The sequence below is a fragment of the Ranitomeya variabilis genome, chromosome 4, assembly GCF_051348905.1.
Source record: "Ranitomeya variabilis isolate aRanVar5 chromosome 4, aRanVar5.hap1, whole genome shotgun sequence".
Lineage (NCBI taxonomy): Eukaryota > Metazoa > Chordata > Amphibia > Anura > Dendrobatidae > Ranitomeya > Ranitomeya variabilis.
In genome coordinates, this window is record NC_135235.1 from 630,518,640 (window position 1) to 630,531,067 (window position 12,428).

General features: G+C 43.7%; 1 protein-coding gene across 2 annotated transcripts in view; it reads right to left on the bottom strand.

Moving 5' to 3' along the window:
- Nucleotides 1-224: 224 nt before the first annotated feature.
- The window catches only part of LOC143767223 (uncharacterized), a 323,645-nt gene continuing 311,441 nt past the window's right edge, over nucleotides 225-12,428 (bottom strand). The window contains exon 7 of one of the 2 annotated variants that reach the window (XM_077255376.1): nucleotides 225-2,819. In XM_077255376.1, coding sequence (XP_077111491.1) covers nucleotides 808-2,819 — 2,012 coding nt within the window. In that variant the 3' untranslated portion in view covers nucleotides 225-807. The remainder of the gene's footprint in view (nucleotides 2,820-12,428) is intronic. The other variant, XM_077255375.1, reaches the window with a different exon arrangement.

Here is a 12,428-nt window from a genome sequence, read left to right on the forward strand (position 1 = left end):
TAACATTCCTAGAAAACAAGGCGGAAGATACCACCTAATATAAAAGAATGAGGAATGATTAAACCAAACTGCAGGACATCATCATGAAGATCAAATTCCTACAAAATCTCCAAACTTAGGCAGGGGTCCCGAGTGCCGGCGGCAGTGCCGGGTATTGAGATGCAAGACTCGTGCGAGTTTCTCGCAAGTGTGACCCTGGCCTTATATGAAATATCAAAGCAATCAAAAGCACAAATATAAACCTTTATTTATTTGTTGGTACTGTTGATTAGCATGATATTAAAACAATGTAAATACTTTTAGGTCCAAAAAAGGAAAATGCATTTTATGAATGATATCTTTATTGGCTAACTAGAAAAATTATATTTAAAAGCTTTCAGGGCACAAAGGCTCATTGATTTTTCTGGTTAATACAGTAACACTGTATAATTTATAATAAATAAAAATAAAGTATTACTGCATTATATTCATAATTGGATGAGATAAGCGGGCATTGAACGGTTTACTTGGCAACTGTTCTGATCTTGTATAGCATCATCTCTCCATGGACAATGTCAAAAAGGATGGAAGAAAGTAAACAAACACTTTTATACAGTAGTTCTACCAATATAAAATACATACTTTGTTGCAATACAGGAATATCATTTTATACTTACCAGCTTTTAATAACAAATGTTCACTGGTAATTGTATACATTTTTAATAATCATTTAGCGCACTAAATTGCTTTCCTTTTTTGTAGATGAGTGATTTTACATAACTTGTATGCTTTTCTGATACATGCTGTCAATAAAACAATTAAAAAAGGCTACTTCCCTGTGTGAATTCTCTTATGTTTGACAAGAATTGATTTCCGATAAAAACATTTCCCACATTCTGAACATGAAAATGGCCTCTCCCCTGTGTGAGTTCTTTGATGTATATAAAGTTCTGATTTATCCCTATAACATTTCCCACATTCTGAACATGAATATGGTTTCTCCCCTGTGTGAATTTTCTGATGTGTAACAAGTTTTGATTTACGACTAAAACATTTTCCACAATTTGAACATGGAAATGGTTTCTCCCCTGTGTGAGTTCTTTGATGGATAGAAAGTTCTGATTTAGTCCTAAAATTTTTCCCGCATTCTGAACATGAAAATGGTTTCTCCCCTGTGTGAATTCTCTGATGTGTGACTAAATGTGATTTAAGTCCAAAACATTTCCCACAAGTTAAACATGGATATGGCCTCTCCCCTGTGTGAATTCTTTGATGTTTAACCAGATAGGATTTTTCTGTAAAACATTTCCCACATTCTAAGCATGAAAATGACTTCTCCCTTGAATGAATTTTTTGATGTTTACCAAGATCTGATTTGTATTTAAAATATTTTTCACATTCGGAGCATGAAAATGGCTTCTCTTCTGTGTGAACTCTCTGATGTATTTCAAGTTTACCTTTCTCACTGTAACGTTTCCCACATACTGAGCATGAAAATGGTTGTTCCCCTGTATGAAGTCTCTGATGTTTAATCAGATATGATTTTTCTGTAAAACATTTCCCACATTCTGAACATGAAAATGGCTTATCTCCTGTGTGAATTTTCAGATGGGTAACAAGATTGGTTTTATAATTAAAACATTTCCCACATTCTGAGCATGGAAATGGCTTCTCCCCTGTGTGACTTCTCTGATGTATTACAAGTTTACCTTTCTCACCATAACGTTTCCCACATTCTGAACATGAAAATGGCTTCTCTCCTGTGTGAATTCTTTGATGTATTACAAGTTTACCTTTCTCATTATAACATTTCCCACATTCTGAGCATGAAAAGGGCTTTTCACCTGTATGAATTCTCTGATGTTTAACCAGATATGCTTTTTCTGTAAAACCTTTCCCACATTCTGAACATGAAAATGGCTTATCTCCTGTGTGAATTTTCAGATGGCTAACAAGATTTGTTTTAAAGCTAAAACATTTACCACATTCTGAGCATGAAAATGGCTTTTCCCCTGTGTGACTTCTCTGATGTATTACAAGTTTACCTTTCTCACTATAACTTTTCCCACATTCTAAACATGAAAATGGCTTCTCTCCTGTGTGAACTCTCTTATGTATTTCAAGGCTGGCTTTCATACTATAACTTTTCCCACATTCTGAACATGAAAATGGCTTATCTCCTGTGTGAATTCTCAGATGTGTAACAAGATTTGCTTTGCGGTTAAAACATTTCCCACATTCTGAACATGAAAATGGCTTTTCTCCTGTGTGATTTCTCTGATGTATTACCAGTTTACCTTTCTGACTATAACGTTTCCCACATTCTGAACATGAAAATGGCTTATCTCCTGTGTGAATTCTCAGATGGCTAACAAGAAATGCTTTGCGGTTAAAACATTTCCCACATTCTGAGCATGAAAATGGCTTTTCCCCTGTGTGAATTCTCTGATGTACAACAAGATATGATTTTTCGGTAAAACACTTACCACATTCTGAACATGAATATGGCTTTTCCCCTGTGTGAATTCTCTGATGTGTAACAAGGCTGGATTTGCTACTGTAATATTTACCACATTCTGAACATAAAAATGATTTCTCCCCCATGTTAGCTACTTCATTTTTAACGGTACTTCTCTGACTTTCATTTTGCATATTTGTCTTTGATGGAGCAGAAGAGAGAACCTGATGAAAATGATCAGGTGTTAGATTTTTTCTTAGATGAGCTTGAGTTGTATCTCCGAAAACTACAGGTTCTTCACATGTATCAGATATGCTACTATGATTATCAGCTGCAAAATCTGAGAATATCACATATCCTTCGGTGCTTCTGGTACAGTCACCTGCCAAATATAAAACTGATTTAATTATTTTATATATCACAGCATTTAAATTATATTAATATTTATTTTGTTATATACTTTATAACATTTCCATACAAACTACAATAGAATTCAATTATCGACAGACTAAGATCGTAGACTACAAAATAGTGTGTGAGTTTATGGTATTAGGCCACCAGGTTGTACTCCTTCAAATTTTTACTTCTCTATTGTAGCCATCGTCTCCATTGGTCCACGTTTCACTGTTTGTCACCAATAATTTCTAGTTACATTTTCAAAAGAAACCCGTAATAAGTTTTATTAGGTGATTCCATGTTATGCACGCTCTGCCAGGTACTAGCACTCTAGCACAGAGCAAAGCACATGGGAAAAGCACAGACTGGTCATGCACACATTCATATGTCTGTTTGAGGCCGCAGGCTCAAAAAAGCTACATCGAACAGACTTGGCGCTAGCCATTTCATCTAGCACATTTCAGGATAACTCTGGCCTTCACCCTTTATTTAACTCCTGTACAGGGAACTGGTCTTACAATTGGGTCAACTGAATTGGTTTCTTGGAAGAGCTGCTATCTGGAGAAGCGAACCAGATGCAAGAGAATAGTCAGGTAGCCAGATCAGAATGAGGATGTCGATATGAAGACAAAATCGAAAAGAATTGCAAAAAAGTGAACTGAGGTAAAAAATAAAAAAAATCAGGAATGTCCACTGGGAGAATAGAAAGGCACACAAATTTCACAGAAACAAACCAGATTATAACTGGCAGTGGACAGAAAGATTTCAGTTGCTTAAATAACTTTGAGACCCATCTAGACCACACAGCAGAGAGGAAACACTGTCAGAAGTTAATTCTACATTTAGGGCTGCCAACCTATCATTACTTTTTTTTCTGGACAACTGAACCAAAATTCACAGTTGGTCAAAAAAGGTTATGAACATTTGCCACACCCCTAATGCATACCATACCCCCAAAAGCCATGCTGCTGAATGTAAAAAATTAGGATATAATTAGAAATATATTATATAAATATATTACATATACATAAATATATTTATATATAGGAGGCCAAAAGGTAGGACATGGAGTGTATATCTCTCTTAAAAAGTTAAGCTGGACTAGATAATAAAACCGGGTAGTACTGATTGGTAGACAAACAAATAAAGCCAGCTCACAAAACAGCTATCACAGGTGCACGGAACTCCGTGTTGATCGACGTAGTCACATGTGAGAAAAGGAAAAAAAACTTGTTCCAGCTCCATATTCGTAAAATTCAAACTTGATACTTTATTGATCCATTAAAAGCAGTAGATGTATAGCTCTCCAAATGCACAACGGGAAAAAAGAATGACACATTTCTTCAGTAGTCGAAATACGTCGCTCTTTTTTCCCGTTGTGCATTTGGAGAGCTATACATCTACTGCTTTTAATGGATCAATAAAGTATCAAATTAAAATTTTACGAATATGAAGCTGGAACAACTTTTTTTCTTTTCTCACAGTACTGATTGGTGCAGCAGCTTAGGTGCTGAGCCGTTTTATTTATGGTAGTCCCAGCCAGGTTTTATTGTAGTAATGAGGAGATTGTGTGGTGGGGACTCATCACTCCCACTCCAGCTCCTGTACAAGTAGCGCTTGAGGCTTATTCAGCTCATCTGATAGAGGTCGCCTCATTATAGACACTGAAAAGGCTGGAAAACAGCTTGAGAGAGAGCCTTTAGACTGATATGGTGTATTTCTGAGAAGGATATGCAAAATGGTTAAATGTGCTAAATGCTGAGTTGGTGGAGAACCAAGCCCACATACATCCCTGGTAGCATGAATCAGAGGTATGATGTATTAGGTAGTTCCTAGCAGGGCAAGTCTGTTGTTTTTTGGTTGCTTTGTTGCTTGCTACACTTTGGCTGAAGATAAAGCCACACGTTATGCTTATAAAGACTGTGTACACCTAGGTCACTGCCATGCCGCCCTACAACGCTCCTAGAGCATTACAATATAGTGGAGAATGCAGGCATGGAGGTTAAAGGTAATGGCATGACATACAGGCTTCACAGGACAGTGAGGGTTGCAATCTGCTGTTCCTGTGAATCGTCAGGTTTACGAAGATTACTGGAGGCAGAAGAAGCATTTGGGGGGGGGCATGACCGGTTGATGGCTTGGGTACAATCTCCGTTTATTATGCAGTCACAAGCCCGTACTATGAAGAAAGTCGTTAAAACTCTGGTCCAGACCCAGGAATGCGCATTTGAGCAGACCAACCGCTTAATGTTGGAGCAGATGGAATTGCTGAGAGGTGACTGTAGCGTGCTGAGAGACGATGCCTGCTAGTGGCTATATGGATGTCTTCTATTATAAAACAATATACTTATGCCTGGAATGGTAAATACATGATGAGCAATGTTATATGAAAATGCTTATTAATCCTGATTCATGAACCACAATGCCTTTAACAGTAAGGGTCTGGTTTACAATTATTTTCTGTCTGGCTGTGTGATTTACAATTAATAAAAATAATTGTTAAAATAAAAAATGTATACACTTTTTTACTATTCTAAAGATGGTGGTAATAGTCTGAACATACCTTAACATCCATGTGTCTGGTCAAACTGTCAGAAACAGACTCCATGAGGGTTATATGAGGGCTTCGACTTCCACAAGTGGGTGTTGTGCTTACAACCCAATACCATGCAGGGTGATTGCCATTTGCCAGAGAACACCAAGATTGTCAGATTTGCCATTGGCTCCCTATGTGCTTAATGGATGAGATCAAGTTCACACTGAGCACATGTGAAATATGTGACAGAGTTTGAAGATGTTGTGGAGAACATTCTGCTGCCTTCAACATCCCCCAGCATGACCGGTTTGGCAGCAGGTCAGTAATGGTGTGGGGCGGCATTTCTTTGAAGGGCCACACAGCCCTTCTTGTGCTAGTCAGAGGCACCCTGACTGCCATTAGGTACATGGATGAGATTATCTGACCCATTCTGAGACCATATACAGGAGCAGAGGGCCCTGGGTTCCTTCTGATGAATGACAATGCTAGGCCTCATGTGGTTGAAGTGTGTCAGCAGTTCCTGCATGATGAAGGCATTGGTGCTATGGACTGGCCTGCTCGTTCCGCAAACTTGAACCCAATCAAGCATATCTGGGACATAATGCCTCGATCCATCCACCAACACCACTTTGCACCACAGACTGTCCAGACGTTGACTGATGCTTTAATCCAGGTCTGGGAGGAGATCCCTCAGGAAAACATTAGCCACCTCATCAGAAGCATGCTCAAACAATGTAGGGAGGTCATACAGGAGCATGGAGGCCGCACACACTATTGAGCATAATTTCTTTGTCTTGAGGCATTTCCACTGAAGTAGGTTCAGCCTGTAATTTGATTTCCCACTTTGATTTTGAGTATCATTTCAAATCCAGACCTCCATGGGATATTAACCCCTTCATGAACGTGGGATTTTCCGTTTTTCTGTTTTCGTTTTTCACTCCCCTCCTTCCCAGAGCCATAACTTTTTTATTTTTCCGTCAATTTGGCCATGTGAGGGCTTATTTTTTGTGGGACGAGTTGTACTTTTGAACGACATCATTGGTTTTACCATGTCGTGTACTAGAAAACGGGAAAAAAATTCCAAGTGCGGTGAAATAGCAAAAAAAGTGCAATCCCACACTTGTTTTTTGCTTGGCTTTTTTGCTAGGTTCACTAAATACTAAAACTGACCTGCCATTATGATTCTCCAGGTCATTACGAGTTCATAGACACCTAACATGACTAGGTTATTTTTTACCTAAGTGGTGAAAAAAAATTCCAAACTTTGCTAAAAAAGAAAATTGCGCCATTTTCCGATACCCGTAGCGTCTCCATTTTTCATGATCTGGGGTCGGTTGAGGGCTTATTTTTTGTGTGCCGAGCTGGCGTTTTTAATGATACCATTTCGGTGCAGATACGTTCTTTCGATCGCACGTCATTGCACTTTAATGCAATGTCGAGGCGACTAAAAAAACGTAATTCTGGCGTTTCGATTTTTTTTCTCGTTACGCCGTTTAGCGATCAGGTTAATGCTTTTTTTTTTATTGATAGATCGGGCGATTCTGAACGCGGCGATACCAAATATGTGTAGGTTTGATTTTTTTTTAATTGATTTATTTTGATTGCGGCGAAAGGGGGGTGATTTAAACTTTTATGTTTTTTTTATTTTTTTCACATTTTTTTTAACTTTTTTTTTCACTTTTGCCATGCTTCAATAGCCTCCATGGGAGGCTAGAAGCAGGCACAACCCGATCGGCTCTGCTATGTAGCAGCGATCATAAGATCGCTGCTACACAGCAGAATTGCAGGTGTGCTGTGAGCGCCGACCACTGGGTGGCGCTCACAGTTGCCGAGGATCAGTAACCATAGAGGTCTCAAGGACCTCTATGGTTACCATTCAGAAGCATCGCCGACCTCCGATCATGTGACGGGGGTCGGCGATGATGTCATAACCGGCTGCCCGGCCGGATGCGGTAGTTAAATGCCGCTGTCTGCGTTTGACAGCGGCATTTAACTAGTTAATAGGCGCGGGCAGATCGCAAAACAGCTGACATGTCCCGGCTTTGATGCGGGCTCACCGCGGAGCCCTGCATCCAAGCAGGGGACCTGACGTCGGACGTGCTATCCCGTCCGATGTCAGGAAGGGGTTAATTTTGATTTACATTGATCATTTTTATGTTTCATTGCTCTCAAATCATTTCACTATGCAGTGAATGAAGATTTGAAACTGAAATATTTCATGCAGTGATATCTAGGATGTAACATTTTAGTGTTCCCTTGCACCAAGGCAATCCAGGAGAGCTGAGGCTTATCACCAGGACTGGAGCAACTATCGGATGCAGAGAGCTGGTCTTAAGAAGCTGGGAGGGGGCCAATATCCATGGACCCCAAGTCATTTTTTTTTAAGGTTCCCCCATTTTTTAATAACCAGTGAAAATCAAAGCATACAGCTGGGGGCTGGGAATATTAATAGGCTGGGAAGCTCCATGGTTATTGGGCCCTTCCCAGACTAATAAGACCAGCTCACAGCTGGTTAATAAAAATAGGTGGGACCACATGCCATTTTTATCATTCATTAATAGCTAAATACAAGGACAGTAAACTACACACATGGCACTAATTATATGTCATGGCTATCTCTTTAAGGTACCGTCTCACAGTGGCACTTTTGTCGCTACGACGGTACGATCCGTGACGTTCCAGCGATATCCATACGCTGATCGTAGCAGATCGTTTGAAACTTTATTTCGTCGCTGGATCTCCCGCTGTCATCGCTGGATCGGTGTGTGACACCGATCCAGCGATGTGTTTGCTTGTAACCAGGGTAAACATCGGGTTACTAAGCGCAGGCCCGCGCTTAGTAACCCGATGTTTACCCTGGTTACCATTGTAAATGTAAAAAAAACCCAAACAGTACATACTTACATTCCGAGGTCTGTAACGTCCCCCGCCGTCTGCTTCCCACACTGACTGTGAGTGCCGGCCGTAAAGTAAAAGCACAGCACAGCGGTGACGTCACCGCTGTGCTGTGCTTTACGGCCGGCCGGCGCTCACAGTCAGTGCGGGAAGCAGATGGCGGGGGACGTTACAGACACCGGAATGTAAGTATGTAGTGTTTGTTTATTTTTACATTTACAATGGTAACCAGGGTAAACATCGGGTTACTAAGCACTGCCCTGCGCTTAGTAACCCGATGTTTACCCTGGTTACCCGGGGACCTCGGCATCGTTGGTCGCTGGAGAGCTGTCTGTGTGACAGCTCCCCAGCGACCACACAACGACTTACCAACGATCACGGCCAGGTCGTATCGCTGGTCGTGATCGTTGGTAAATCGTTAGTGTAACGGTACCCTTACTGTACCTATTATCTGTCTCTATCTTTCTCTTGAAAGGAGGCTAGTGGCCGTGTAATTAATGGGAAGTATGTGTCGCAGAGTTGGCTGATCCCTGCGATGCAACCCGGAGTATTTTGCTTTAGTGTATGTGAGCACTAAGATGTCGTTTAGTGCACCCGGGTCCGGGTTGCAGCTAGCTATGAGAGATGGGCGGGTCAGGCTACCCACATACCTCACCTGTGGGTGTGGTTACAGCCTACATAATGGAGGTTGTTGTTTGACACATGGTCTGTGTCTTGAGCGGTAGAAGGCCTCCTGTGTGTGTGTGGCTCCAGACCGACCCTGCGTGATGGACATTGCCCAGCCTGTGTGCCCACAGGCCTGAGGGAGCAGAGAGCCCAGCTAAGAGCAATTTTGTGTTGTTTTGCCTGCTCAGAAGGCTGCTTACCATTTGTTGTTACTACTGGGTTTATGAAGCAAATAAACCCGCAGAGCCGTGCATAGCCTTGTAGAGCCGTGCAGAGCCTGGTAGAGCAGTGCGGAGCCTTGCTGTGCAGAGCCTTGTGGAGTCGGACAGAACCTTGCAGAGCGGTGCGGACCCTCACTGTTAGGAACTGTTGGGGGTGGATAGACTGCCGTGCACAGGCAATGTCGGGCCTGAGAGGGCATGGGGAGTCCACGGAATTCACCCCAAGGAGAAATGGTTGCCTGAAAGAGGGTGGAGTTCCAAAAGGGGGTGGTAACCCAAATAGGGATGGTTGCCCTGAAAGGGGTGGAGTCCCAAAAGGGGGTGGAGCCCCAAAAGGGGGCACTGACCCAAATAGGGTTGTGGCCCAAAAAGAGGTAGCGGTGAATGCGCCGAAGGACTGTTGCTGGGAACAGTGTTTGAACAGTGAGTGTCTGGTATCCGGTGTCAACTATACATCGGACAAAATGTTACAGAGGTGCTCTGTAGAAGTCAATGAAGAGAACGTGACCGGACTTCTGGAGTTTGGTGATCCTGGTGAGCGCTACACTCCCTTTCTATCGGATCCATGGAAGGAGGATGGAGGTCCACTGCATCCATGGAGTCCCTAGGGATTATCCGGTGCCCAGGGTAATCATTGAGACACCCACGGTTATTACCAGCCATGACGTCCCTGTAGTCCTGGACTTGCCATTCCCTATTGTAATCGGTCAGGACTTTGAATTGTTTTGGGACTTGTGGAAGGAAAGGGGAGAGTCTGACTGCTCAGGGTGGAGCCGGAATGACCCTAAGGAAGGCCCACCGCAGTACGTGGCTGTAGGGGTTCCTGGTGGTGAGGAGGAGGTAGCACCCCCTAAGGTCGATGTCTCAGAATTAGGGATGACCAACAGTGTGACCGTTAAAATCAGGGTCGTTCCAGAAAAGGGGTTGGACACCTGTTTAAGTGGGGACTTGTTGTTCCGGGATGACAGGATGAGTAGTGGGGACTCCCAGTCAGACAGGGAAAAAGTGCGGTAAGGTTGACCATGGTACAGATGGCAAGTCTTCCTCTCGTCGCCGGGGACACGGTGGCCACAGAAAGACAGGGTCAGGGCAAACAAGGTTAATACCCTTGATAAGGAAGTCACTTTACCACTGACAAACCCACAGCACAGAGGTAGTTGATGATGTGGGGAAAATAAAACTGACCTAGGGTGGTGGTAGGGATTCAACATCTAACATCGCAGTTGGAGAAGAACTCCGAGGAAAAATGGAGAGCCTGCAGGAAGCTGCCAACTCAGCACTGCTGGTTCAGGTGCGTCACCTGGAATCCGAGCTCTCGGCAGCCAAAGCTCAGCTCAGAGAAATGAAAGCACAGGAGCAGACGCTGCTTCATGCCATCCGCTCCACCAAGGAGAAGCTGCACTTTGCTCGGCAGGAGGATGCAGAACACGTCTTAAGGTACCTTCACATTAAGCGACGCTGCAGCGATATAGACAACAGTGCCGATCGCTGCAGCGTCGCTGTTTCGTCGTTGTGTGGTCGCTGGAGAGCTGTCACACAGACAGCTCTCCAGCGACCAACTATGCCGAAGTCCCCGGGTAACCAGGGTAAACATCGGGTTACTAAGCGCAGGGCCAGTGTAAATGTAAAAAAAAAAAAAAACACTACATACTTACATTCCGGTGTCTGTCACGTCCCCCGGCGTCCGCTTCCCTGCACTGTGTAAGCGCCGGCCCTAAAGCAGAGCGGTGACGTCACCGCTGTGCTCTGCTTTACGGCCGGCGCTGACACAGTGCAGGGAAGCGGACGCCGGGGGACGCGACAGACATCAGAAGGTATGTAGTGTTTGTTTTTTTTTACATTTACACTGGTAACCAGGGTAAATATCGGGTTACTAAGCGCGGCCCTGCGCTTAGTAACCCAATGTTTACCCTGGTTACCAGTGAAGACATCGCTGGATCGGTGTCACACACACCGATCCAGCGATGTCAGCGGGTGATCCAGCGATGAAATAAGGTGCTGGCCTTCTAGCTCCGACCAACGATATCACAGCAGGATCCTGATCGCTGCTGCGTGTCAAACTCAACGATATCGCTATCCAGGACGCTGCAACGTCACGGATCGCTATCATTGTTAAGTTGTTCAGTGTGAAGGTACCTTTAGCTGGAAATGACCTGCTGCAACAAAGCGCAGGAGCTCCAGGGCCTCACCAAAGAGTTGGTTCGTGAGAAGCAAAAAGAGGCAGATTTGGAGGCCAAACTAAAGAGTCTGAAATAACAGAAATCTGAGGAAATTGCTGCTTTGGAGTAAAAAATAAGTTCAATAAGAAAAGAAAAGACACAAAGTGAACAAGCCCTAAGGGAACTGTCCTCTGACTTGGAGGAGAAGAATGCATGCATCAAAGAGGTCCATGAGAAGCATCAGCAGGAGCTTTTCCAGAGAGAGGACGAGAGTCGCTGCCTGGCCGAAGCGCGGGATAAAGATGGCCGAGAGCTCAAGATCAAGAAGGAGTCTAAGCAGGAGGCTAAGGCCCATTTCCAGAAATACATGGATGGCCAAAAAACAGAGCTCTCCGCTCTACAGAACGAGCGGTCTCGACCTGATCACAATTAAGGAGAGTGAGCTGGAGAGACTGACCAAAGAAGTGGCCTCCAGGATGAAAGAAATCCAGCAGGGGAAGTGCCACACGGCCTCACAGGGAAGGTCAGCGTCTTGAAAAACCGCTCTGACTCTCAGGATGAGAAGATCAAACACTATGCCCAAGAAGGTGAGATTTCGCTCTTCCAGTGCCTGGTAGAGGTACCCGAGGACGTGCAAGAAGCGTGTGCCAGTGAGGCTGTGCATGAGGCATTTAGAAAGGCGGTGGAGGCATGTAGTGTGAACTGGGCACCAGTGAGTCAGCCGTTGGTTATACTGTCAACTAGGGAAGTCACACTGAAGCGGTTGGCTATCCTGAGTGACATGCACCTACACTGTCTCTGCACAAAACAGATGATCCTGTTGAGGAATAAGGAAGCCATTCGACATCTGGAGCATGCAAGGAAAGCTCAAAGTCCGCTGGTATTTGTGGAAGACATCATTCAAGTGCCCAGAAATCTAGGAAATCGAGGAAAGTCATTGGGAGACTTGGACAAGTGATGCAAGAAATTGTGAATAAGTCCGGTGTGGCAAATGTGAGGATCTCGGCTGAGGCCGAAGCCCAGGTAGCTGGCGAAAATGGGATGGTTCCATTCTTCTTTGTCGGGTCAATGGAGAGCCTTAAAAATATTCAAATTCTCCTTGAAATATCGGCTGGCGT